Genomic DNA, 27,745 nt, shown 5'->3' with positions numbered 1-27,745 from the left:
TCACTATGAGAACATTCATTCATTAAAAGTGAACTGGAGCTGGCCCAGCTTCATGCGTACAGGAATACAGAATGGAAGGGTTCCAGTTGATCATACAAGCAACCTTTTGGATTTTAGGTGTTAGATATTCATTGTAGTGATTGAATGGACACATCTGCATTTAAAAACTGGGCTCAGAGAGGGGAGAGGCACCTATTTGCTCCCACTGAGTCTGTGGGTTTGTCCCTTCAGTTCTTCTCCTATACATCAGCTGGAGCTGCAGCCTTCGTTATTGCTTCTCCTGGTGCTAATCATTAGTGCTATAGAAATCACCATCACCCCAAACATGCAAGGTTGCTGCATCACTATTAATGATTAGAAATGTGAATTTCTAAACAACGTTCTCGCTCTGTCTCACTTCAGTTCTTTCTCTGCCGTTCTCTTTCCAAAACCCCACAAAACCCAGTGACGTCCCATTGGCGTGGTGAGAGAAAGAGCCTTTTCAGATGGGCTGGGAAACCAGCTTCACGTGTGACAATCTGCTGATGGATTTAGATAGATATCCCTTGGGATCTGCACCTGAATAAAGCCATGCTTTATTCAAGGCTCTGCCTTCCTCTGTTTCCAAGATATAAAAGCACCGATTTCAAAACAAAAAAATACAGGAAGCCCAATTGAATGGCCGTGAGATATTATCAGTCCCTGAATGGAGCAAAGCACCGTTGCTGACTTTGCAGCAGCCGCCTGCTTGGTTTGCATCCAGCCTCATGTGCTACACGCATCCATGGGGACCGAGGGGCCTCTGCTGGACTGTGAGTGCAGCCAACGTGAAACTCAGGCTGTGCGATAGCAGGGATTTGTAGCAAAGCAAGCATGGCATGATTTCACTTTACCTTGCAGCTCACCCCTCTTGCTTTGCAGGGCCTATACCAATATGCCTCTGTGCTGGATGCTGCCAGGGTGTTTGAAGCGATGCCCTTCTCAGCAGCCCTGAAGTTCTCTGTTGCTGGGCTTAGCTTCATCTTCACCTTTCCAGAAGGGCACTGTGGGAATACCAGCTCTTGCTAACACTGCAATGCATTTTGGTTGACTTAGTTACTGTGCTGTCAGCATGTCCTCCCATTTAATCTGTGCCATTAATTCTTGCCTTGCTACTGGCTTCCGAAAGCATTAACAGGGGAAAAATAAATCGAGTGTTAGAGCACAAAGAAGACTTGTGGGAAAAAAGCTTTTGATTCTTTTCTGAGGCTTTCATGCCTGTTATTCCGAGCTTTGCTGATACAGCTGGATTTGCCATCCTGTTGAATGAGCATATTGCGGACCATAAAAAGAAATAACAAAGTCAAACCACGTGTTCTTTGTGTAGGTGGGAGCTGGGGATGGGCTGCCAGCTATAATAGCACGGGACACTTTGTGGCAGCAGAATGAACAGTGCAAAAGCCAACAGATTCAAGCCAATGCCACATTCTTTTATCAGCTCACAGTTCAAAACACCAAAACAAAGCGAAAACAAAACCCGGGGCTGGAATTAGAGTGTGCAGACATCTGAATGCAGCAGCATGTGTGAGCCTGAGCTTGACTACGTTCGGGAGCACACATCTGTCCTGCAGCTGCAGGAGGATGTTTGTGTGAAAGCGTAGGCAGACATCTGTGCAGGTCGTGTGGGAACATGGAATGGCCCTGGGTTTGTTCAGGGTGATGGAAGCCTGTGTAAAGCCTAAGCCATTATGGGGGATATACTTTCAGGTTGCAGCCTTTAATCTCTGCTTCTCAGCCGAGGTGTCCATCAGATGCATTCAAGACCTCTTAGCAGTTACCATCACTGCTACAGCAGGACTTGCACATCATGGCAGAGAATATTTATCCCTGAGAAGTTCGTGCCCTGATTCATGTGTATGTTTTGCTTTGAGTTTTCAAACAGCAGTACAAAGTTTGCTTTGTCCTTTCATCCTCTTTTCTCTTTTCCCCACATATACCATGAGAAACCAGACTGCACAGTTCAAGAAACCAGAGAACTCACACTGAGAATGTTCTGCCCCACGCAGTTCCCCACGCAGTGGCAAGTTCCAAGTGACCCCGAGCATCTGAAACTACATTCAGAACTATGGAAAACAATGACTTACCAGCATAATTTGAGCTGAGGATCACTGAGTGATGGAAATACTCTGAGTGCTGCAGCACCAAAGAGGCTGGTGCAAATGGAGATGGCTGTACGGGATGCAAAAGTCTCCTTGTTCCCCCGTTAACCTCACGCCTGATGAAGACCTCAGGAGGGTGTTTTGTGAAGAGGTGGATTTTTTCATATCAAAGTCTCCCAAACAAAATGTCCGAAGAAAATCTGGCCCCAAGGGGACTCAGTGACCACATTCCTGCAGACATCAGGAAGGGACATTTTTTCACACACTGGTTTCTTCTTGAGGTTCAAGACCAAGAAGCAGCAGGGGAGCTTCCTAGCCTATGTATAGAGCCAGGGAACTCAGCAGAGTGCCTGTAACTTGGCTGAGAAACTGCCCCATTCACTTGACCCGGCCCCTCTGCAGCCTGCTGTTCTCTTCCTGGGTATAAACACTTTGTAGGCAGGAGCTTTAATTGTAATCGCAGTGTTGTCAGAATGACCAAACAACATCCTGGTCAGGATGGACATTGTCCACAGCCTCAAAGTATTTTCCCAGCACTCCCATTCTCCATGCTTTGGGGTCATGTTTCCAAGATGTGAGGTTCGTGTGTAGGCAGATTTGAGAGGGTGGGAATTCTCCTACAGTCTCTAAAGCACGTACTTGATGTTGGGGGTTAACCTGTGGGCACTGAGCTTTGCCTTCAGTGATATCCTCACTGATCTGCAGTAGGCATTAAGTTGGATAGGAATGAAAACCACCCTGCCTCCAGGCAATGCAGGCTTTGAGGGAATTCAGCAAAAAACATAATTGAATTCCCTTCCTAAAAGCATGAAACGACCACAAAAGCAATTGAGAAGTGGGGTGAAGGAAGCCTGCAGCTCAAAGATGCACTTGAACCCAAGTGATATGTTCTGGTTATGTGTTCAAAGATGGTGTTTTCCCAGTAGTTCCCCCCTTCCACCCCACAACTTGCTTTTATGTTTGCTCAAGGCAGAAGCCCAGCTCATGCAATGGGGCAACCCAGAAGCCTTTTGCTTCCATTTTGTGTAAGGGAGGGGGCCATTTTGTGGGCTCCTCGGGGTAGAAATAAACGTGAACACGAGCTCAGAGCACACTAAGCTCCGAATGTGACAGCATGCAGTGTGCGGAGCCGGGTTAAAGCCTCGCATAGCGAGGCTCTCAGACCTCCTCCAGTAAAACAACCGCTGCCTCCGCTTGGAGCTTCGTAAGGGAGAGCAGCAGGCCGTACTTGGATGAGCTGAACCCGCCGGGCCTGCAGAGGGCCCCCGTGCTGCTGGAGCAGGAGGCGGGCCGAGGCCTACAGCACCGGGCTGGGGAACGGCCGCTGTCCGGCCCTCGGTGCGCCCGAGCCGGGTAGGGCGGTACGGACAGCGCGGTGCGTCCCGCGGCCTAGTGCGGCCTAGTGCGGCCTGCAGCCATGGGGAAGAAAGGGAAGAGGGAGAAGAAAGGGAAAGGGGCTGAGAAGACGGCAGCGAAGATGGAGAGGAAGGTGTCCCGCAGGGCCAAGAAGGAGGAGGTGAGGGGTGGCAGCGGGGGGCTCCAGCAGCCCCGACCCTTGGTCTTCACGGCACCGGTTTGCCCTGCCCGCTGATCCCCAAGCGGGGACTGAATAGAGAGCACGTGTTGTTCCATATTCTTTTTCTTCTGGCCTTAGCAGCAAATAAAAGCCGATCCCGCGGAGCTGTTGTGTTCGTTTGGGCCCTTTCCCTGCTTGCAGTTTGCTGCTGCCACCGTGTGCACGGCTGTAGGAAGGGGAAGCGTGAGTAGGGAGAGCTGCTGCTATCATGCTGCTGTTGGGAAGGGGAACGGCTGTTTACGAGGGTAGATATTGATAGGACAGGGGGGGGATGGTTTTAAACTGGACAAAGGGAGGTTTAGGTTGGATCTTAGGAGGAAGTTTTTCCACCCAGAGGGTGGTGATGCACTGGAACAGGTTGCCCAAGGAGGCTGTGGATGCCCCATCCCTGCAGGCATTCAAGGAGGGATTGAGGGGGATAAAAATTAGGTGCAGGTTTCCCTTCTGTTCCGTTTAGGCAGTTTTCCATTGCAGACAAAGGACTGTTCATGGCATAGCATGCACTTGGTCAGAATTTAGTCAGAGCTTACATGATTGCTGTTTCCTTGCTGATTTTGCAGTGTTTCTCCTGCAGGGGTTGCAGGTGTGCACTGAACACGCTGTGTGTGCCATCCCGTTCAGCCCTTTGCGAGCAAACTTGCCATGGTTTTAGAGAGGGAACCATTTTTAAACCATAAATAGAAGTACTCAGCATCCATTTCTTGTAGGTGGATGTGGAGAATCTAAGCAGATTTTGTTTGTTTTTCCCCAAATGGGGAAATTCTGATTGTGAATGCTGGTTTCAAGTCGTGTGCAGGTGGTTCTGTGCATATCAAGGGACTCAGGTCTGTGTTTTTACTTTCAGGAGGACCTTGAAGCATTGATAGCAGAATTTCAGACTTTAGATGCTAAAAAGACCCAAGTAATTGAGACGTCCTGCCCACCTCCCTCGCCCAGGTAAGAGGTTGTACAAGGCTTTAGCTATCGCTTACACAGCTGTTGGTGACATTTATCATTGTCAGGTTATTTCCTGAGAGTGGAAGGCATAATAGCTGGTTTGACTGGTATCTGGAGTTAGAAAATACCCGATATATTGAATCCCTGGGTTAAAAAAGGAGCCAAAAACATTTTTTTCCCCTTAATATCCCCCTTTTTATCATCCCACCAGCATGACTGAGGAGAGAAAGATTGGTTAAATTAAAGGGCTTGTAGAAAAATAGAAGTTAAGAGGAACTTTTGAACTTGAATGAGGAATCTGAAAGGACTTGAGTCAAAAGGATGTGTCAGGAGTCCCAGGACATTTGGGGTCCACCTCCTGCTATGTTCTGTGCATCTCTTTACTGTGGCTTGTTAAAATCTCTTCTGTATGATATCTTCTTCCTGTGTTTGGAGGGACAGGTCAGTGTATTACTGTTAGTGTCACCAGTGTGCTACAATGGTCAGTTAGTGCCCCTCCAGCAGTGCTAGGAACCTGACTCCATGTGATGCAGAGCACTTTGGTGGTATGTAGATGAGATGTGGATGTTGATGACTGCAGAAGAATGACACAGATAAGTTGATATGAGGCAGCCTAGTTCTACCAATAGCTGTGTGCTCTCATAAGACTAATTTCTGTTCTTGACACATCAGCATTAAAATTCAAGAGCTCACGTCAGAAGGCATGTTAAATGACAGTGTAACGTGTGCTCCTAAAATAGGAGAAGGTTTCAGACGGTTTCACATTAATCTTGCTGGAAGTTTTTCAGAAGTTTAATTTCTTTGGGGAGCTTTTCACCCTGGGGTGAATATCAGAGCTTAGTAATTTGGCAGCTGATGGAGAGACCTTTGTGGCCAGAGGGTCAGAATGCTTGTGCTAGCTTAGTTAAAGGCTACCAGCCACAGTGTTTGACAAGTCTTTTAACATGTTTTGGTCATCCCTCTCTTGTTTGCAGGCTGAATGGCTCCCTGTCTGCTCACCCTGAGAAAGACGAATTGATCCTTTTTGGAGGTGAATATTTCAATGGCCAAAAAGTAATGTATACTTCTTTATTCTTTATTCTGCCCTTCCCCTGCCTTAGACTGTAATTTGCACAAGTCTCATTTGAAGCGAAGATTCAAAGCAGCAGTCATAAAATATGTATTCGTCCCCAAATGAGAGCAAAATAGCCTTTTAATTCTGCCACGATACTGTCTTATGTCTGATGGGTTGGCAGGAAGGAGACATGCTAGAACCCATTAAGGAGTCAGAGTGATTGTCTCAGCATCAATATTTCAGGGCTTCATAGTTCCTCCAGACTTAATAGTAGCCATCTCTGCCCCTCATTTTTGATAACTACTGAAGAATCTCAATTTTCTAACTTTCAAAACAAGATGTTTCTACAGTTTTGCAGCTGGCAAGTCATTGCCTGCCTTGGAGATGCATACAGTAGCAAGTAAGTGGGCATTCTACTGAATTTCTGAGAGTTGTGAGTGTTTAAAGCGCTTCTGGAGACAAATTGGTCACTCCAGCCTTGAGAAGTTGTGTGTACCGCAGCTTGAATACTCAAGCCTAATGATGATATTTGATCTGAGGATCATCCCATGTGATGTGCTAAACTAATTCTGCTTGCTTCACTACCTGAAGTTATTCCTGTCTCTGGAGCTGAGTAGCACTCTGGGCAACGTTAAACTGTCCATCTGTGTTAAGCTCTAGCTTAAGTCCTGAGATCTCAAGCTCAAACAAGAGTTTGGGGAAGAACAGCTGAGTCCAGGGGCTCACTCTGAAATAATTGTTGGCTACTAGTCTAGGTCCCTTCAGCCCCAAACCATTCTGTGACTCTAAATGGAAAGCTGGTGCTATGCACCTTTAACAGCTAACTCAAAGCTAACCCTAAGTGATGCCTGTGCGTGGGGAAACTAATCCTGTGCTGTGGAGAGCTGTGTTGATGTGTATCTTTCTTTTCCTCCATAACAGACGTACCTGTATAACGATCTGTATGTCTACAACATCCGGAAAAACAGCTGGACTAAAGTAGAGATTCCCAACCCACCCCCAAGGCGTTGTGCTCACCAGGTGAGGTGCAGGGAGCCAAAGCAGCAGCTGGAATTGATCTGATGCTGTGCTAAAAATGAATGGGAGTTGACTTTTTGGGGGTTTTTTTTTCCCAAGAGTTTCTGGCTTCTCTGCATTTTCATTGTAATGGGCTGCCAGTGCTGTCACCTTACTTTTGTGCTAAGGGCAGTGGCCTGTAAAAGACTGTAAAAGGTGCTGGTGCTCCATGGCTCCGGTCTTACAGGACTCATCCCTGTAAGATATCCTTGCTAGCACATAGGATTGTCCCAACTGTATAGCCAGATGCACTGTGTGTGCCCTGTCTTTGACTTGGGATTTCGTTTAGTTATTTATTTTTCTTGGTAGATGGATTGTTATTCTTCAGCATCATCAAAGTTGTCTGAACTTTCTCTGGGATACTGTGAAACTCCCTGTAATGGCAATGCTAAGTCACAGCTGGAAGCAGTGATTGAGCACCTGGTAGGAAGGCAGGGCCCACCCAGGGGAGCTCAGGTTTATGCAATGTACCTGAGTGACTGGAAGAGCTGGAGCCAGGTTTCAACCCTTCCCAGCCCTCATTTAAGGGTTGGTGGTGGAGCTGAGGGCATCTCTTGCTGGAGATCCCTGCTTAACTGAGGCATTCTGAAGGTAGGCAGCTCTTTTCCTTCATTTCTGCCTCTGTAGCTGCTGCATTTGGGCTTGTTCTCTTTTGTTGCAGCCAAGGACTTTGCCATCCTGCTGTTATGGTGTTTTCCATCCCATTATAGTATTACACTCCCCTAGACTTTGTTATTTACATCACTGGCTGTTGTGATACTGAAGGATTTGTTTCTGTTTACTTCGTGTGAATACCTGCATGCAGAAACTGGACCAGAGACTTGTATTTTTTGCAGGTCTTTGGCCATCACCAGCTGTCTGATAGATTATGTTACCTGTTGCAGAGAGTGGCTGGGTGACTGGTACATTTCAAAAGCTGCCATACAGGATGCGAATGTTATTTTTCTCCTTGTGGCCAAAGCTCTTTAGAGCTTCCTGGTAAGATCCAATGCTCTGGTTAGGTTCTTGTACCCTTGTTACACTATGCCTGAATGCCAGCCTTGCTCTGAGCTGTGTGTGCACTTTCTTAAATTGAAAGGCTTTGACTTGATACTTAAGCTACCTTGTAGTGCTTGAAATTGATCATCGTTTCAGAGGCCAAATTCCATAAGGAGGCCAGCAATTCAAATACCTGTTCCCCTGAGGTGGTAAGGAGGTTGCTTTCTGGTTGTGGAGTTGAGAGGTGCTTGTTTGTGTGTTGGCAGCCAGCAGGTGGCTGTCTAGCAGCTCAATCTGAACTATGCAAGCGGTCTGTGCATCAGGGAGCTGCAACTGGATTATAGCAGAAATAAAATGAGGAACATACCAGGGGAGTCATGCCTTTAACAATAAGTTTTCTGTCTGATAATTAATCACAGTCACACAGGAGACATTTCAGCCTCCTCAGCTGAATGGTTTGTTGTCTTCCTTGTGACTTTATTTTTAACACGTTTTCCTGATAGCTTAAAGGTGAATAGAAGTTTGTCTGTGAGTTTGTATGTGCATGCCTTCCTTCTTGCTTGTCATCTGTAGTCTCTGATGCACAGCCCTCTGGCTTTCACTGCCTTCACCTCATCAGTTCAATAGCGAGAAAAGCCATGGATGGCCGTTGCCAGTTTTATTTGAAGAAAGGGTTTGGTTGTGATGTGAGTTTGAAGCCAGCTCTTCATGAGGTTGCATACAAGTATGGGCAAGCTGTTATTTGTCCCTTCACTTCAACTTTTAATCACTTGATGCTGGTGAAGAGATCAGGTGGTTTTTCCTTTTGTTCAGGTAACCTGGTGTTCCCACAAATCCTGCTTGTAAACACACCCATTATTTTCTCATGTGTGTACTCACTGCATGTATGGGCGGGTTTGGGTCTGAGTATAGTCCTGTTTGGTGCTGGAAGTCTTTGCTGGAAAAGATAGGCAGGTATTGAAGCCCTTTTGAAGAGCCTGTTAACCCGGTGTTTATCTGTGACAGGTATCCTGGAAAAAAAGACATGAAAGATTTATCTTTTTAGATAGTGTAAACACCCCAATAGGTCCCAGCCAAGGAAGAAGATTGTATATCCACTTAATTTCATTTTTGGGATTCCTGTCTTTTGCTGCTTAGTCCTGGTGCTCTTCATTCTCTTCATTCCTTGCCTCTTATAGTCTCTTCTGTTACAGCAGGGTGTTTCAATGCTGCTCTGTGCAAGAATAGTAAAACAAATTCTTTAATGCTCTCTTTTCTGCTACTTGCCTTAAGGCACTAACAATCCACTCTTGTTCAAATACTGCACGTTTCCTTCTGTAAGTGATTGTTCCTTTTTTGTTTTGTTTTTATCATCAGATAGGACAGTAATGCTTTTCAGGTCTTGGAAATCTTCAGGTTTGGGCTTGTACTCAGCTTTCCTTGTTTGATCCTGTTCTTTCTTCTGGCAGGCAGCAGTGGTTCCCACAGCCGGTGGGCAGCTCTGGGTGTTTGGTGGGGAGTTTGCATCTCCCAATGGGGAACAGTTCTACCATTACAAGGATCTCTGGGTCCTCCATTTGGCCACCAAGACCTGGGAGCAAATCAAGTAAGTGGTGTATTCTCAAGTCAGTAATGAGAAACTGTTTCAGCGTGGTCTGCACTTGGTTCCTGGTGTGGTACTGTGATTTCCCAGCTTCCTGCCCATCTCTCCCTTGGGTAATGAGAAGCCCATGGTAGAAATAGTGGAGAGGAAATTAGATGTATCCAAGGCCATTGAGGACAAAGTTATTTTGTGTAATACGTGGTTTTTAAAGCATGGCTATACTTGGGTCTTAGTAACTGAAGATGTGAGCATACTGAACACTACTGTGTCCTCCCAGCCAAGGCAGATGTAGATACCTGACTTTAAGACAATGCTTGTTCCTCCATTTGTGTTCCATTCAAGCCTGATCTCATGGCTGTGCTGTACAAAAGATCTCATTCAGTTTTACCATTGCTTGAGAAGACAGCTGGTATCTATCCACAGAGACAAGTTCTCTCCTGATAACTGGCATTTGCTGCTGCCTTGAGATTTCTTGGGATAAACAAGCCAGTAATTCTGACCCATCAAGGTAAGTAGGTGCCAAAAACCATGGAAGCTTTTGACTGAGGTAAAGGTGCCTACAAATATTGTGTGGGTCTGGCCTGAAGTCTTCTGCTAATGTCTGGCTTCTAAGTTTTTTCTGCTTGTCTTCATATTTGCATTACAGAAGGAAAAAGTCTGGTGGGTCAGCTTGTAAACTGAGAGTTCTGACTGTGGCACAGGCTTTCTTTTGTACTTCAGGATTGTTTTGACCACAGCATTTAGCCAGAATACAGCCCTGGCTGTGCTGAAACTTCTCCACATCTGACTCTTGAGGTGCTACTGGGGAAGGCATCAGCTTCTGAACATGCTTATCTACTTTTTACCCATCAAGCTCCTGGACAGGAACTCTGTGTCCTTGCTTCAGGTGGGAAAGCCTCAAATGTGCCCAGGTTAATCAATTCTTGCCCTGCTTACAAAGTACAGGTGCCTGTCATTTGTGCATTTCGTTTCTTATGTAGTGATTGAGAGGCTGGTTTAGGGCTGAGCTATGAAGAGATGGATACCCTGGCTCTGCCTTGGCACACGCCTGAGGCCACACAGTGACTCACTGTGCCTGTCTGCCTTTTTTTTCCCTTCTCCTTGCAAAATGGGAGCGTTGGTATTACCTGATGAGAGGGAATTTGGAGGTTTAGTTTTGTTAACGTAGCACTGAAAGGACTCTGCTATGGGTGTAGGGGGTTATACTGAGCCAAAGAGCAAATAGTCCCTGTGAGTCCAAAATGTGCTGGGTAAAAAGGATGCTTCACAGCACGGGATCCTAGCAGTCGTCAGCCCTACAAGAATCCAGAGATGAGGAGAAACTGCTCAGTTCCTTAGTGGCTGGTTCTTATTTGTCAGTGTGATCCTTGGCTCCAGACCTGGCAGTGTTAGTCTAATAGCAGCTGCAGCTTGTCTTGTTACAAGAAGCTGAGTTTACTCTAGTGAGCTCTGCTTGTCTTTGAGAAGTGGGGAGGTGAGGTGATCTCTGCAAAATGATGGAGGGCTCTTTAAAAGGTGCAAGGATTAAAAAGACCTGTCACTGTGCAGGCAGATCTGCCTATTGTTGTTAGGCAGAAGCTGACGTAATGACTGTGACTGTACCCCTCCCAGCTCCCCCAAAATAACTTCTGAATCCCTTGTTCAATCTCAGCCAGATAAAGGGGGTAGAACTCAAATGCATTACATCCCTTCTGGTTTCATGAAAGCAAGCGGGGGAGAGGAAGTGATGATGCCCATAGAGTCTCTGTTGAGAGTAAGGGTTGACATTTCAACCAAATTCTTGGTTGAAAAAATCCTCACCAGAGAGCAATGTTAATACCCAGCTGCAGGGAGAGCGAGGGCGGGAGATTGTTTTTTGTGAGCCATCAGAGAGCCCAGATGAGGCTTTGTTAGTTCCACCAGTGGTGGCGCAAATTGTTCTCTTGTGGGTTTACAAATGCGTAGCTGTAGAGCTGATTTAGGGTTTTCCACTCCCAAAACAAATGCTGCGGTGCCCAACCTGCCTGGGAGGAGGAAATCTGGTTGTTACAAGGCTTTACTCATCCTGCATCTTATCCTTTATGGTATAGTCACCTTGGGGATGCTGAGTCTTGGTACTGCAGGATCACTTATTCCCACCCTGCAACTGAGCATGGAATCACCATCCCTGGGTTATTCCATGTCACTTCAGCAGCTGTGACACAGTGGAAGGATGTGTGGGGAGGCTGTGATGCTTTATTTTCTCTTCGTAGATAAATAGGTAAAAATTCCCAAAGTTTGTACTGGGGACACTGTCATTCTTCTTTCTCTACCCCATGCAGGATCAACTCAACCATTTGAGTTTTCTGAGGTATTTGGGTAGACATCTGCCTTTCTGCTTTGCTGTAGTTTTAGAAACACCTGCGCCCTGATCCCTGTGTTCAAATAAAACAAAGTGCATCTCCTCCTCATCCTTGGGCAGAGCTCCAAGAGCTACATTAATGAGGTGTCTGGTGTAGGAGGCTGTGAGGAGATGTCTTGGTTTTAATGCTAACTTGGCTGAGTGTGAAAATCAGGTTTCTGCTGCCTCTTTGTGTTTCCATATAGCATCACAATGGCAGTTTGCTTGGAAGGGGAAGAAGAAAAAGAAAGGACAATGGTGATCATTGAGTTGTATGAGAAATGTCTTTGTATTTCTTTATGGTTGTAACACATACTGCGTTGGGCTTTCTGGACAGTTTGTTTTTATCATCAGGGACCCCACTGCTGCCTGATACAGTTCCATACAGGCTTCTCATGTCTGTCTGGAGCCAAACACTTGATTTGGATTGGGATGAGCGATGATAGTAGGTAGCTTGAGGGGTTGGCTACTGGTGTTGGGGAGATGGGATGGAAGAGGCAACTTGCGTAGCCTTGTTGGCATAGAACAAGCTACCAAGTAACAGGCAAAGCAGTAATTGCATGTGTCCAGTGTGGTAACAGTATTACCCGAACAAACTCCTGTTGATAAACGTTTGGGAGACAGACTGTTATTGAGTATACTCAGTTGGGTCTGGGAGATGTCATTTTAGTGCAGACAAAGCAGTAATTTTGTTACTCTATTAAGAAATGCTTGGATGAGAGAGACAAGGTTTCCATCTCCAGTCCACCTGGGAAGGATCACTGGGCTTCAATTGAATAGGAATGAGTTTGTAGAATAGAATTAGTAGATTGAATGGCTAAAATGACCCTACTCTGACCTGAACTTGCAGTTCTAAGAAGTCTGCTTATTCCAGCCCCACAGCTCAGATTTCACACAGCTATGTTGTCCTGTCTGCAGATTCTGTGAGAGACCATCTCAGTGCCATGAGAAGCTTGACTGTAAAACACTGAAGAGAATGCCTTGAATAACTTACTCTGTGATGTGTCTGCAAAGGCTACTGTGGAGATTATTAACCAGTAATGGAGATCTCTGCTGCTCATTGCATGATGTGCCAGAAACTGACTTTGACTTACTGGAACCATCTTATCGTGTATGTGATGTGTGAGGTTTCCCCAGTGCGTGAACTGTTTCTTTGCCTTAGAGCAAAGCACTATTTTAACCTAATTGCCTCATTCCTTCCTAGACAGAGCATTCCTGTTCACCTCTGCGTGGCCTGGAGTGCTCCCTCATAGAGAGATGAGGAGTGTCACTCATTGGGGCTGTACTTGGGAGCTGGCAGATCCCTCTGTGCAGTTCTTCACCTCGCTTCTGAACCTGTGTGACTCCCTTCCTTCTAATGCTAGAATGCTAATGATTCTTCACAGTTTTGTGAGACATGGTGCTATAAATACTTCAGGGCAATGCTTCACAAGTGTATGTTGAGTGCTGTTTACAGAGAGAACTGGAGCAGTGGCTGCGGAGCAGGATGCCTTTCAGCGTAGGTTTGTTTCTGACCGATGGCTCTTGTTCGTGTGCTCTTTGTCACCAGAAAGATCAGATCCTGCAGCACAAGGTAGGAAGGTGCTTTGGTGCTTAAAGAAGGTTATTTTGGTGTACTATTGAGCAAACTTCCTTTGACAGACCAGAAGGGAACCTTCTGAGCTTGTTCTCTCCTAGAAGAAGATCCAGACATGTGACTGTTGATTGACTTTGTACAGGATTTGATTTGGGGGTTTTGTGCCTTGTAGTGATTTTTGTATTCACTTACATACCTCTGAATTAATTACACAAACACATGGGTACTATATCTGTGTGTGCTGATGAACAGAACACTTGTCATTTGCATTTACAAGTGTAAGATACAAAACCAAATACCCAAGTCCTGGATTTCAGCTGCTCTGTGTACTATAGAACAGAAGTGTGTTATCCTGAAATGCCCCCTTGGTGGGATGTTGTGTGCATCATCACTTTTTCACAATGAGAGGTTGCAGAGATTGTTCTGAAGTTTCTCTGGGTGAAGGAATGAATGAAAGAGTAACTCACTCTTGCAGTCTGTAGATACAGCAGCATGGAAGTCATTAATTCTCAAAACTGGGGCTGAATTGAGATCTGTTATATTACTATAAGTCCCAGAGTAACTCCGCAAGCAACAGCAAATTCCTTATGGAGCAGTTTAGATCAGACTCATGCTTCCATGTGTAGAGCCAGTCCTTATCCAGACTTATCTGTTAATCTATTTTTAAAACAAAGAGTCTGGAGAATTTACAGCTCCCTCCCACATGTCTGCTTTCTGGTGTCAACCCCATGAAGTAGCGTATTAATCATAACGGCTGTGGAAACCATTTCCAAAACGTTTATTTTGGACCACAAGCAGCCATGCAGGTAAAGGGAGACAGCCTGCATCTGGGAAGCAAGGCTCTGGTATAGCAGCTTCTGGAGCTGTAGCTACTACTTCTTGACTCTGCTGTGTGTTCTTCAGTGCTGTGTTTGGAGGTTGGGGTGCAAGCCCTGGGCTTGTAGGAATCACTCCCTGTAAAAATGCTTCTTAAAAGCACTTACTGCATGCTTAAGAGGGCATTTCTTTCCATCCTAGGCTGTGAACTGTCTGCTGCAGCTGATTCCTAGATGGTGAGTAATGCTTAAGTTGATAAAGCTGAGATGACACAAGGTGCAGGATGAGACCTCCCGCAACTGTGTTTTAGCATCTGTTCCTGTAGCTTGTATCCCTGTCCTCAATTAAAGGGGAGAACGGCCTTGTAATTGAGAGCACTTGATGCTGGTGCAGCGAGTCTCTGAATTCAGATCAGGCCCTGTTTGGGGTGATGTTGTTTGTGACTTAGAGTTAATTGTACACTTGGTGGGAACTTGTTTATTAAAGCACATTCATCAGTGAATAAACGCTTTACCACTCAGAATTGGTTTTTGACTTGGAGGAGATGTGTTTGAGAAGCAAGGCAGAAAGTTCACAGTGAGTACAAGGTCTTATTGTTAACACTGACATCTTCTTTTTCCAAAAGAAAACCCCAAAACAAAACCAAGACTTCTTAAAAGGTGATGTCATCTGGAATAATGACATAAATTTTATGTTATGAAAGATTTCATTAACGTCTGAAATCATTATTAATACAAGAAGTGATGTTCTGCTGGGCTGTACTTAAAAATCCAGTAAGTGCCTAGAAAACCCTACGGTCTGTTCACATAAGAAATCAATATTAATTCAGGCTTCCCCAAACACCGCTGTTCTGCTTGGGGTTCTTCATTATGGCTGGTGTGTGATTGTCATTTCTGATGGTGAATAAAGCACCTCGTTTTCTCTCTCTGCAGAACTCTATCACTGCTCTGTATAGCTACCCGCTGCCAGTTGAAGCATAGCAGTAGGGCTGTGGGTTTAGGTTTTGCTGTGTTTCTCTGTGGTGAGCAGGTTTCTCATTTATTTAAGCCCCGATTCTGCAGCCATCCAACACGCCCCATGCCTCTTTGAGAAGCTTTGATGAGTTCAGCGCACGTTGGGAGACTCCTCAGTGAGGCTGAAAATGTGACGGATTAATCCAAGGGGCAGAGAACATGCAAAGCTCGTTTTTCTCTCTGATTTGACCTGAATTTGCTTTTGTTTTGAGAGTTCTTTATTTTTTCCTTTGTTCTCGTATGATGGTGTGACTGCAGTTGATCAAGAAGGAAAGCAACATCTTCATTGTCTCTCAGGGACGTTGTTGCCAGCTGCCTGGCTTTGCCCAAAGCTTTGGGATGTGATAGATGGGATGTTGTTGCTTGTTCTTGGAAATGGCACATCTAAACCGAAAGGTCGTGCGGGCTTGAAAAGAGCAGAGCAGTGATGTGTAGCTGCTCCTTGAATAAGATAATAATGATAACTTGTTTTGCTGACATCTCTTCTGTTCTTGAGGAAATCTGAGTAATTTACTAAGTTTGATGGTATAGCCTTGCTGTAGGTTGTTGAATGAGGATAGTGTGGAGAGGTGATTTCCTATGACAGTGAAGGAGAGTAGATGTCAGAGCCAGTTTCTGGCTTCTGTCTGGTACTTAGGGAAAAATCTCTGTCTGGAGTGCTCTTCTTGAAATTGTGGGAGTTAACTGCTATTCATTAAACTCTGCAGAAGAATTACCTCCTGAGTCACAGCAGAAAAGACTTCAAAAGTCAGCTACAGTTAGAGACAGTATGGCTTATCACTAGGAATAAAACTGTTATTGCAAAATGCCTGTGCTGCAAATACAGAGCGTTACAGGAAGAACACGTGTACTGTTATGGAGGGGGAAAAAACACACATCTGTGTTAAGGCAACAAAGTTCCTTGTGATTTCCTATGCCCAAACAGAAGCTAAACTCAACCAGCCCAGCTGCCTCGATAAAAATGGCCTGACCCACTAATAGGAAGCTTGCTGATGAGTGAAATTCCTTTGTCTTTCAGAGCATCAGGTGGTCCCTCTGGAAGAAGTGGGCATCGGATGGTTGCTTGCAAAAGACAGCTGATCATCTTTGGAGGTTTCCATGAGAGCGCCAGGTGGGTTATAGCAGGATGGCTGCTGGCATTGAATCCTGTGTAACTGAGTAATTTCACTAGCAACAGAAAGCTGGGCTATAAGGCAAGGATTTTATGTAGTGGTACTGTGAAGGAATTATATACTTCTATGTTGCAAAGCTAAATGATCTTGATTTTTATTTTTCAAGTTTTCAACTATTTGAAAGATTGTTTGGCCACTTAAATAAACACTGAAGTGGTTCTTCATCCTCATAGCTAAAGCTCAGTATGTCACTTTTGGACTCTGCTTCTCATCAAAGAGGCTTCTCTTCCTAGAAGCATCTTCCCCAGTCAGCTGTCACATGCCACATGAGGTCATGGCTTTTCTGTGATGAGGACTGAAGAGAACTAGGCTACATAGTTTCTCAGAGACTCTAAGCTGCATAACTGCAGTCCCTAGGAGCACAGCATGCTTTGCAAAGCCTACCCTGCACTTGGCAACTATTTGGCAGTTTCACTTTCTAGTAGCAGTGAGTTGGTTTGCATGAAGAGAATGTTATGTGAATATATACATTTTTCATTCCCACCCTCCAGACAGACGTTGCACTAATATGTTTTGATTGTTTGTGCTTTGGTTTAAGTCACTTTGGATTGTGTTTCTTGGAAGGAGTTGACAAAAGCTCTGTTATAGTAAGGAATAACATGGGTTTAAAAAAAGAAAAGAACCCAGAGAGGTTTTGCATATAGGAGTTTCATTAAATGCCTAATTGTTGCTCTGAAGTAGTAACCTTCAACTGAACAAATCTCTACATTGCCATGGCTACAGAAGAAGAAAAGTCAGAAATGTGAGGAGTTGAATAAGGTATTGCACCTCTTCAGAGGCTCTTGGTGCTACTGCTGAAGTGGTATTTTGTTCTGTCCTGAATGATGACTGTAACCAAAACTCATCATGTCCCAATTTGCTCTCCTTAGAGATTACATCTATTACAATGATGTGTATGCATTCAACTTGGACTCCTTCATGTGGAGCAAGCTGGCTCCATCAGGAATTGGGCCTGCTCCGAGATCGGGATGTCAAATGGCTGCCACACCTGAGGGCAGCATAATCATCTATGGAGGCTACTCCAAACAGGTAAGAGAGACTCTGTCATAAGCCACCGCAACATTTCCCAAATGCCAAACAAAATAGTTGATGGAAAACCAAAGGGCTAAAATCAAAGCTGAAATAGCACCTAAACGGTTACCTTGACCTGTGTTGGTTGTAGGGTTCTGTCTCTTGTCTGCTTGGAGAAGGCAATAGGTAGAGCAGAATTCCAATGTTTAATGTGCTGCTTCCCTCTGCTCTGTTTAACAGGCGTTGTCTCCAGTGCAGATGCCAACTTCAGGCATTCTTAGTCAGTTCTCATCCATGTTTCAGCACTTGTGGCTTAAAAGCAGCAGTTACCAGGAGCCTTGTGTTTTCTTGCATCAGGGAAAGGGTTAAGGCAGCAGTGCTTGTTAGCAAACTCAATAAGCCAAAGAAGACTTTTGATGAGTACCAGGCTTCCTCTGCTTTGCTTCTTGCTATGTTAATCATGGTAATTTATACTGGGTAGGCCTTTAGACCATATGTCCTTACTGACCAAGTATCCCTGTCTCCATGCTGGGTGAGAGGAAGTAAATATTTCATTGAGCAAAAGGCTCCTGCAAAAGCTTTTAATGTTGTGAATGCAGACTGAAGACCCCAATCCTGCTGCTGCTGTCTCAGTGGAAAGGCATTGCTTCCAGCAGTGCATCGCTGGGGAGGAGGATGTATTGTTCGTTTATTCACATCAGAAGAACAAAGAAGAAAAGCAGGGAAAGAAGAGAGAAAATAGTCTGTCTGTATATTTAGAAGCATGTGTGCCTCCTCATTGCCTGCGCTGAAGGCTGTAACTCCTCAGATGTGCATTTGATTAAATAGCACTAACAATACAGAGGCATATTCTGCCCAAAAGGGCTTTGTCTGCTTCCTGTTCCTTCACTCCTGAGAGTGGGAGAAGTCTGCACGCTGCTCTAGGTGTGGCCCTCTTAGGGCTACTGAAAGTAAGTGGGTTTCAAGTGCACACTGAGTCCCTTGGAAAAATAAAAGTTAACACGTTTTTGCAGTTAGGCCCATTCTGCTTTATGAGGATGGGCTTTGCTACACTGCTCTGGGTTGTTTTGAGCTAATAAAAATGAAGTAGAAGGGATAGGGGAATGCAAAGCTGCTTTCAACCTTCTGCTGTGATAAATGAGCACTCAGCCTTTATGCTGAGTACTGAGCAAGAATAAGAGCTGGATGCAGTTCCTCTCTGGCTTGGTGAACAGCTCATAGATTAAAACAAGCACTCTTGTTATTAATCTACTTGCTTTGTAATACAGAGTGAAGCCTGAGCAACATTGTCAGCTTGCAGCTGTAGATGTTTCTGTGCTCAATCTGCCCACCCTTGGTCACAGAGAGGTATCTATGTGCTTTGATTTGCTGGATCTGCGTGCAGAACTGAGCATAGAGGGTCAGTTTTCAGTAATGTTTGTTAGTCCAGGCTGTGTTGCTGAATTCACTTGGCTAAGAGCCTCTTTCGTGGCTGGGGAAAAAGTCAGGAAAGATAAGTGGCTTGTCTGAGGCATTCCAGTACTTGTGGTTAGAGCCAGGGCTGTTAACCTGAGACCCAGGCATGCATTTGCCTGTGCCAGCCACTAGGTTTTGCTGTTCTAGGATGTTAAGTTCAGGCACTGAGCATCCAGGATGCAAACAGGAAAGATGGAAAGAGCTTTACAACCCCAAGTGTGCAAGTTGAACTAGAGCATGCATGAAAATACGTGATCCTTATGTTCTTCTGCTTTATCTTCAACCCAGAAATGATAAAAGACAACTACTGTGGTCCTTTACAGAAGAGGTTGTTGTAGATTTTTGTCGTCACTCCTTAAATACACCTCAGAAGCCTGTGAGATGCTCAGACTTGCTTTTCTGCTGATCTTAAAGATGTCTTGACCTGTTTTGCTTGCTGGGAATGGGGCTTGCTGCAGCAGCCTGCATTTTTGGCTGTCTGAAGCAATGAGACCTCTCTATTGCTAGGCAACGTGAGCACACTGTGCCTGGCTGGCACAGTGGATGCAGCCAGGATGTGTTGGAGGCTAACACTGCTCTACTTTGCAGGTGGAAGCAGCCCACAAGCCACAGGAGCTCTGGCACTACCTGTGTGCAGGGCTTTTGGATGCCAGAGTAAGCTATGGTGTATTTTTTTCTTAATATATATATTATTCTCTCTTATTTTAGTAGTGAGCTCTGCCTGTAGTGGATGCTGCTGGCAGGTTGCTTGTGGCAGGGCTGAGGACTGGTTTTGTGCTACTCTAGTAACAGAGTGCTGCTTGCTACTGGAGTGTTTGCTTTTGAGCCGGTGCGAGTGGGGAGGACAAGCAAGAACAAGCATCTCTGACAACAAATAACTCTCACTCCAGCTCAGTGGGTTTTCTTAGCCCAAGAAGCTTTGTCATGTTGCGCACATAATGTTTACTACAGGGAGCTGTGTGGTTTTCAGGAGGAAAATAAAGCAGTTATTCTGCCCAGCCTGTATGATGGTGAAGCCAACTGCTCTCTCGGTATATGTTGTTTCCTTTCTTTTCATGCAGGTAATGCTCGTCTTACTATGCCTGACAACTGTGCTTCTGCACCTTTCAGCCTGTGTGTCCCCTATGCATAAGAATATGTGCTGTGCCCAGCATTTAAGTACAACCTGCAGCCTACCTGGGGTTAGAAACAAAGTAAACCCCTTTTCCATTCTCATTATCAGATATTCATTTTGCAGCCACTGGTCTATGTTCAGCCCTGTGCCCATCTCTTTCCCCCTTCCTCTCCTCTGTCTGTCCATCCCTGACAGTTCTTTGCTTAGGTGAAGCTTGGAAGGGTGTTTGAAGCCAGGGAGAGGCTAAAAAGGCTGCTGTAGCTCAGCCATCCATAGCTTGCAGCTTGCTGCTGAGTTCTGCTGCTCTAGACTTGTGTGACAGAGACAGCAAGGTGTGACATGGCTGCAGAATGTTATTTGCTCTGTGCAGTGACTCTCAGCCCTTTGAACTTGAGAGCTGCTGCTGTAGGTCCCACAATATGTGCTCTACCAGTCAATGGAATTGGTGTACTCAGTACTTAGAGCACTGTTCCTAGAAGGTATTTCTTGCCCTGGCAGCCTCTTCTGCTCAAGGTGGATGGCTCCCAGCCCCTCCAACTGTGTCTCCATTACCAGAGCTTCTCTAGCTGTGTATCAGACCTACTGACCAATGCAAGAACTTGACTTGCTTTTTTACCACGTGCTGGAGAACTGGCAGTGGCAGAAGGAGCCATCGCTGTTTGTATGCTCCTCTTCAGAAGACAGGCCTGTCACTGCTGCTTGTTCCTGCAGGCTTCCTGTCCCCACTGTGCCTGATGTTCTGCTGCTTAGGAATGGTGGGTAGAATAGTGCAGTTGCTGACTTCATTATGTGGTGGTGCAGAAGAGGATCCCTCCAGCTGCTCTTTGAACAGCATTCTCCTGTTTCTTCTAGTATTTCATTATCAGCTTTCCCTGGAGCTTCTCAACATCATCCAAGTTAAAGTGTTGTGCAATGCCTCAGACGTGCTTTATTCCCCTTCCTTCTCTGCCTTTCTAAGAATCAAATATCATTCCTGAGAACTGAGTACTGAGCCATGCAATAACAAAACCTACCATGCACAAAGCATTGAGTCGAGTGTGGATATGGAGCAAGAAGATGACACTGTGGCATGCACCCAAGCCCTGCTCCTTCCCGAGCACAGGACTGAACCCTGCCAGCTCCTGCCGGGATCTGCTGCCTGGAGCAATGCCATTGCCCCCCAGGAGGAAGGGAATTACAAGGAAGCCAAAGCTCTGCATGAAGGATGGGTGGATAATGGCATTAGTAAAAGACCTCCTATGGTGGTGTTGCACAGTGCTGCTTTCAAGTACTGCGTGTTGCTATGAATACAAGGGCTTACAGTGAAAGGGGAAAGGAAAAATTGCATTAAAAATAATGCATTTAATTAGTTCAGCTGAGACCTGATGCTGCTCTTGCTGGTATCTTGAAGTTGCCTGTAGTAGGGGGGTAAAAGTGGGGCTTCTGTTCAGGAGAGAAGACTGATTCTCAAGACTCTGTGGTGCTTTAATGCTACTAATGACACCTGCAGTTGGTCTGTGGGGCAGAGAAGGCTCTACTTCTATTGTAGTGGGGTAGGTATTGGGGGGGTGGCAGGGATTGTAAGTCTGTGCTGGGCACAGATCTGCACTTAAACTTGGGCTGTGCAAATGATGCATCGTAGGCAGTGTGCTCAACATTTAAGGGCAGCATCCCAGAGGGCCTTGCAAGCCCTGTTGGAGGTTGCTGTGTGCCACTCTGGTGGAGCGGGTATCTGCTCTCTTTTACATCTAGAGGAGCAGAGGCACAGATGTTAAATTGCTCCCCGGAGAGCACCTGATGCTGTCTGTGGCACAGTAAAAGGCAGAATCTTGGCTCTTCTGTTTCCTTGGTGCTGCCCATCCTTCCTTTCTTCTTGTAGAACAATCACTTTTAATTCCCTGTGGCAACTTATTTTTCTTCTGTGGGTGCCCAGTTCTCTGCCCTTGCACTGATTGCATCCTGCAGTCTTCACAAGTCCCAGGATCTTTGTGGCAGCCTGGAGAGCAGAGGGAGGCTCTGGTTGTCACAGGCAGGAGTTGCTTGTGGTTTATTACACGTCTCCCACTGCTCACTTGTAGGATGGGACTGAGCGAGGCGTGCTTGAGAGTCACAAGACACCAGCCTCCATTTGTCCCTTCTGGCTGCCTCCGTTCCCTTTGGGGGGGTATCAGATTTGCTGCTTGCCACAGAAAATAGCCCTGGTTTCAGTACTACAGTAGTGGTGGTGGCCTGGTGCTCACACTGTGGCTGTCTGTGTGGTTTCTCCTTGTCCCCATGTACGGATTCAGGCTGTGATGAGCCTTATCTATGGGGTTGAGAGTTCAGAATGGAACGTTTTGATATAAGTGGCTTTCTAGGCCTTGAAGAGTTGGGCCTCCTGCATTTTTGCCATTGAAAGTGTTTCACCGAGCATCCCTGTCTTTCCTTTCTCTACAGAGAGTCAAGAAAGATGTTGACAAAGGCACCCTGCATACAGATATGTTCCTGCTGAAGACTGAAGGCTCAGGGAAGGAGGAAGGTAAGCTACTGCTACAGCTAAGGGGCTGTGCTGGAAGCAGCACTGCAGGGCTGTGAGTTCCTCTCTCTTCCTTTGAATAAGAAACCCAAAAAAATCCAAGCTAAGAACAAAATTTCCCTTTTAATGATGAGCACTATGCCCCAGCTTTTGCTCTGGGGCTAAACACAGCAGATAAGTCGATTTAAATATTTCTTCTTTCCCAAGAGTGGTTAAGTGCATTTGTATACTGTGACTCTAGCTTGAAAAGAAAGGAGTTAGAGTGAAGGAATGGCAATTGCTGAGAGATATGAGAGAAGTTGCGTCCTACTTTTTCACTTGGGTTCTGGAGAAAGAAGATGGGTTATCATGTATACAGACAACATTCCCACTGCTGTGTTGTATAGGAGGAGATGGGAACAGGCTATAAGCCACACACCTTTTCTTTCTTTGTCTTGCAGTCCATTGTACAGCCTGAAAAGATCAGGCCTTATCTCTGATAACCAAAGCTTAGTGGTTGGCTGAAGGCTGTTGGGAGTCATGGTTCCCATCTCCAGGTGACTTGATTTCAGAGCTGGTGTAAGAGCAAATGGAGGAAGGCTGGGAGGAGCCTGGAGAATCAGCATTATTTACATTGATGTTTTCCACTTGGCCTTGGAATAGTCTGAGATGGATTGGAGGGTCTCCAGGCTTCTTTACCAGAAAAGATGGTTTGGGGATTTTTTGGGGGGGGGGTTTTGTGTGGGAGGGAATTCAAACAACATTATGAAATTGCTTTTCCTTGGGACATTCTGATCATTGCTCTTCTGTTTCACAACAGAAAACTGTTGGGATTTCAGACCTTCCCACACTGGAAATTCCTATTTTCAAGAAGCTGTTTTTAGTAGTGGTGGGTCATCTATAAGCTATGAAGGGAGAAGGTGGGGGTGTGATCTATTCAGTTTACCTACTGCAGGGATATTACCAGGAATGGGTTTTGGTTGACTGGTTGGTTGGTTTATTTTTCTCTTTTCCCATCTATCTGTAAATACCCTCAGAAACAGGAATTCCATCCCTTTCCATAGGAGAGAGAATTTTGTCCTTGGCTTAAGAAACAGGACAATCTGCCTTGAGCAAGTGTTGAAATTGTGACAGGTTTCTTTAAACCCACACATCTTCAAGTGGGATTTGGGGAGGAAGGCTGGTCACACGTATTGTCTGGGTTGCAGACCCTGCTTGCCTTATATCCTATTTATAACTTATCTATTTGAAATTGTGGTTCCTTCAGAAACACATGCCTGGCCAGTGCACATGCTTCTGCCAGCCTGCATTTTAGGGATTTGCTTTAAATCCATAATAGAAAGGAATGGAGTGAAAGCAGAGGGCTTTGGAGCACAAGCTTTCTCCCTCTGCTGGGCATTTTATTAGACATTCTTTTTAACATTTGGGTCTCCTTAAAATGAACTGTGCTTATTCTTGGGGTTAAAGCAGTGGAGCAAAATGACAGAGAAGATACGGAAGTAGAAGGTTTATGTAAAGAGAACTGACATATCAGCTGACACAAGGACCCTGTGGGGTAACCAGAGTTACCTTTCCATGGTATCCTGGGCTATAAACAAGCTGGTTTGAACTCAGGCTTCCTGTAAAGGTTATGTACCTTTCACGAGGCCCTTTGCTCCAGAAAGCACACCCTGAGGACAGCTTTTTGCATTTGCTTTTGTTGGAAACGCAGCTGCTTTCTAAGGGTAGAAGGAAGTGTGTGGATTACTTGGGTGATTGAAGTGGAAATGCAAGTGGTTCTGATTTACATGATTGTTGAACACGAGCAGTGCAGTTTTGATTATGTCTGAAATGGATTGTTGTGATGCTTGAAAAGATTGCTGGAGAACTGAAGGGTCTTGGAAGATGTAAAAATCATTGTGATTCTCTTTTACTGATACTCCTGTCTGTTTTTATCCATTAGCAGATAAGTGGGTTTGGAGTCGACTCAACCCATCTGGTGTGAAACCCACTCCCAGGTCTGGCTTCTCTGTGGCAATTGGTCCCAACAACCGTTCCCTTCTGTTTGGAGGTGTGCACGATGAAGAAGAGGAAGAGAGCATCGAAGGGGACTTCTTCAATGATATTTATTTCTATGATATTGGGAAAAACCGTTGGTTTCCTGGACAGCTAAAGGTCTCATTTAAGAGCTACACAAATGTCTTCAGTTCACTCTCCTTGATTTCCTTCTTCTCCACCTTTTCTGGCCTCATTCTGACAGTGTGGCCAAAGCCTCTATTTCAAGGCTGAGCCACAGGGTCTGTTTGCTGCTTTGATCTGTGTTTGACTGGCTGAGGAGAGGGGAAAAGCTGCAAGGATGAAGTTAGGGATGTGCAGCTTAGCAGGTTTCTGTTTCCAGACCAAATTCTCTGATGTTATGCTGCCCCTTCTCCTTCCTCTCTGCATAGCCCCTTATATTTTCCATGCTCTGCTTTCACTGTGTGATGCAGAGAGAGGAAACCTCTGAGCCCCAATGGCTGCATATGCACTAAGAAAGAGTGGGTCAGGAAGCAGTCCTCTTCTTCTTGAGAGTCAGGCTGCATGTGCCCTCTTGTTGTGTAATGCAAAGTGAAGCAAAGCAGCATGAAAACAGTTCTGGTGTTTTACTAGAGGCTGGCTCCAGTCTAAGTCTGATGTGAGCTGGTTCAGTAAAAGCTATTGTGAAAAGGTCTTGTGTTACATTGGGATAAAATAGCCTCCTTCTGTTGATGAGCTGCCAGAAGAGATGAAGTATTAACCCTTGGCTCATGAGAAATGTGGCTCTCAGATCTTTGGCTTTGTTTGAACCACTCTCAAGGAGGAAGCAAGGTGCAAATGACCTTCTTTCTTTCTTATCCCTACTGTTTCTTGCTGCATCCTCAGAAAGGAGATGTCAATCACATAATAACAGGCAAACATCCACTCAGGTGTTTGCTTCTACCTTCCCAGCTGTCTGTTTCCTATCCTTTTAACACAATACTTTGAAGACCTGGAGTGCTTCCTGATAATACACTGTAATTTAGCACACAGCAATTGTTTTGATTTCACAAAATGATGGGTTATTTGCTCTTGCTCCTGTCACAGACCAGTGGACTGTGTGTGTGTGTGTGTACATCTGCAAGATGGAGAGCAAGAGAGCTGTCTTCCCTCTCTCCAGCAGTGCTGCCACTAATAGATTCAACAGCTCCATGATATGGGTTCTCCAGAGGTTTCACTGCTCCCTGTTTTGTGGCTGGTAGAAGTTCATGCTTAGTAGGAGGTTGTAGCTATCATCCAAGACTTATGATTCTAGTGCAAAATAATTGAATTCTCCCCATTTCCTCGCAGCATCATCCATAGTATCGTATTAACTGCTGTATATGCTATTAGCTACACCCGGCTCACATGCAGTCTGTCTTTGCTCCTCGTTCTTATTAACAGGTACCAAAGTCAGAGAAGAGGAAGCGAAGACGTGGTAGACAAGCTGAGACAGATGGTGGAGATGATGAGGTAGAGAAGCAAGCCCCGCAAGGCCCAGTGGAGATGGTCAAAGAGGTGGTGGCAGAAGATGGGACTGTCATGACAATCAAGCAGGTGATCTCTGGGCCTGCAGATGAGAAGGAGAGATCTGAATCGGAGGCAGAGGAGGAGGAGGAGGATGGAGCCTTGGGCCCACAAGTGGAACCATGCCCACGTTCAAATGCCATGCTGGCAGTGAAACATGGGGTTCTGTATGTCTATGGAGGAATGTTTGAGGTGGGAGATCGCCAGTTCACCCTCAGTGACCTCTACAGCATCGACCTGCACAAGATGGAAGAATGGAAAGTGCTAGTGGAGATGGACCCAAGTAAGCTCTGGTGGGGGGGTGGGGAGGTCTGTGTGACTTCATTGTGGCAGAGGCTGGGATGTTGTTTCCAGCAGTGCTTTATTTTATTCCTTGACAGGAAATAGCTTGAAAGTATGCAGTATGTAGTGTCTTGTCATGTTTATTACCACAAAAGCCTGTCTTGTCCAGAGCTCTGTGGCTATACTGTATGAACTCTGGTCTGTCTGCTTCAGACATCAAGAAATGTAAACAGAGCATCTTTGTTCACTGGTGGCTGGTTCTAACCTTAATTCTGCTCTGTAATCTCACAGTCTGCGTGTGTATAATGGATAAAGGGCAGAAAGGAAGAGTTTACAGCTCCCAAATTAGAGGAAAAGTGCTTGGGAGGAGACCTGACTCTTGTCAGCATCAGCATTAACCAGCTTGTCTTCCACAGCTGTACTGTGTTGTTCACTTCTTCCTGTCTGTATTAGATCTCTCCCTACTGTTTCCAGCTTGCTTATTTCTTCTTTCTCACCAAAGAAACACAAGAATGGCTGGAGGAATCGGAGTCGGATGAAGAGGAGGATGATACGGAGGGTGCAGAAGGAGGGGAAGAAGAAGAAGAGAGCTCTGAAGAGGATAGTGAGGATGAAGGAGGTAATAAGAGCAATGTTTTCTTCATACTAACATACAGTACTCACTGCTATCACTGACCTCACTGGCATTCAGGTCAGTTTTTCAGTAAAAAGCGAGGTTTTCATAGTACATGCTTCTTAATGAGTAAAAGAGAAATTTCTTTGGCTCCTGATAGGTTTTCAGGCTATTCCATTTAAACACAAGCTGAAGCATAGCCTTGGCTGAGTTGTCACATGGGAGAGCAGATTGCCTTCATTAGCTGTATGTGACCTCTCTTTCTCTCTTCTTCCCATTGTGTGCTAGGAGAGGAGCAACACCCATCTGTTCAGCCTGATGAGAAGCATGCAGACTATCTGTCCAGGACGGAGCAGTATTGGATCAAAGTAGCCCGCAGCAACATGGGCCCGGATGCCAAGGAAAAGAAGGTGGTGAAAGTGGCTCATGCCATGGCAAAGACATTCTATGAAGATTCAATCTAGGCGATGTTGGGGCTGTTCTGTGAGTGCAGAAACCTGCTGGGAGCAGTTTGTTAGCCCTGCTGAAATCAGCCTGATGTGCCGGGCAGTCAGTGTGTGTGCCCAGAAGGCTTCCAGGCACTCCAACTCTTGCATACTCCACATGAGAACCTTTGGGCTGACTAATCTCAATATGCCTGCTTGATTAATGCTCTGAATATACTGTTAATCCCCTGGCGGTTGCGGGAAGGACTTGGGGAATGGGATTATTGCCCAAGCTCTTCTGAGAATGGAGCATACCATACCATCATCATCTTGTTCAGGAGTTGTTTTGTGTCTGTGAAGACAAACTGCACATCACAATGGTTCTCTAGTCCCAGATTCCTTATCGTAACTGGGGCCAGAACTTGTCTCTGAGGTTTTCTACAATAAACTTACTTGGTTGGTTACATCATCTTGGTTCTCTTAATTAATCCCCTACTTGCTTTACTTTTCCTTAGCTCTTGCTTGTGGAAGAGTGATTGCTGTCTCCCCTTTGTAATATTCAGGTAGTGGTCATAAAGGTACACATCCCTTCTTTCT

General features: G+C 45.5%; 1 protein-coding gene across 8 annotated transcripts; it reads left to right on the top strand.

Moving 5' to 3' along the window:
* Positions 1-3,409: 3,409 nt before the first annotated feature.
* Positions 3,410-27,612, top strand: KLHDC4 (kelch domain containing 4). 8 transcript variants are annotated; one of them, XM_085551923.1, is made up of 12 exons: positions 3,410-3,633; positions 4,538-4,629; positions 5,604-5,659; positions 6,605-6,703; positions 9,166-9,302; positions 16,082-16,174; positions 17,105-17,264; positions 22,231-22,312; positions 24,234-24,442; positions 25,706-26,111; positions 26,613-26,729; positions 27,012-27,612. In XM_085551923.1, exons 6-12 carry the CDS (start codon positions 16,119-16,121, stop codon positions 27,185-27,187), a joined length of 1,206 nt encoding a protein of 401 aa, XP_085408049.1. In that variant the 5' UTR covers positions 3,410-3,633; positions 4,538-4,629; positions 5,604-5,659; positions 6,605-6,703; positions 9,166-9,302; positions 16,082-16,118; the 3' UTR covers positions 27,188-27,612. The 8 variants fall into 8 exon arrangements, with proteins under 8 accessions (XP_085408049.1, XP_085408047.1, XP_015729691.2 ...); XM_085551921.1 differs by having other exon boundaries at positions 24,231-24,442; XM_015874205.3 differs by having other exon boundaries at positions 5,604-5,682.
* The last annotated feature ends 133 nt before the right edge of the window (positions 27,613-27,745 follow it).

This window comes from Coturnix japonica, chromosome 6 (genome assembly GCF_054131305.1).
Source record: "Coturnix japonica strain WE chromosome 6, WE-NBRP24, whole genome shotgun sequence".
NCBI lineage: Eukaryota > Metazoa > Chordata > Aves > Galliformes > Phasianidae > Coturnix > Coturnix japonica.
The sequence above is the reverse complement of the archived record's forward strand: the minus strand, read 5'-3'. Positions and strand labels throughout refer to the sequence as shown.

What these genes read in the sequence shown, in the direction of transcription:
- KLHDC4 (XM_015874204.3), top strand. Translation starts at nt 3,535, where the DNA reads ATGGGGAAGAAAGGGAAGAGGGAGAAGAAAGGGAAAGGGGCTGAGAAG. An exon ending in CAAGGCGTTGTGCTCACCAG is followed by an intron (nt 6,704 to 9,165) that starts GTGAGGTGCAGG and finishes TTCTTCTGGCAG; the next exon opens with GCAGCAGTGGTTCCCACAGC. An exon ending in GGTTTCCATGAGAGCGCCAG is followed by an intron (nt 16,175 to 17,104) that starts GTGGGTTATAGC and finishes TGCTCTCCTTAG; the next exon opens with AGATTACATCTATTACAATG.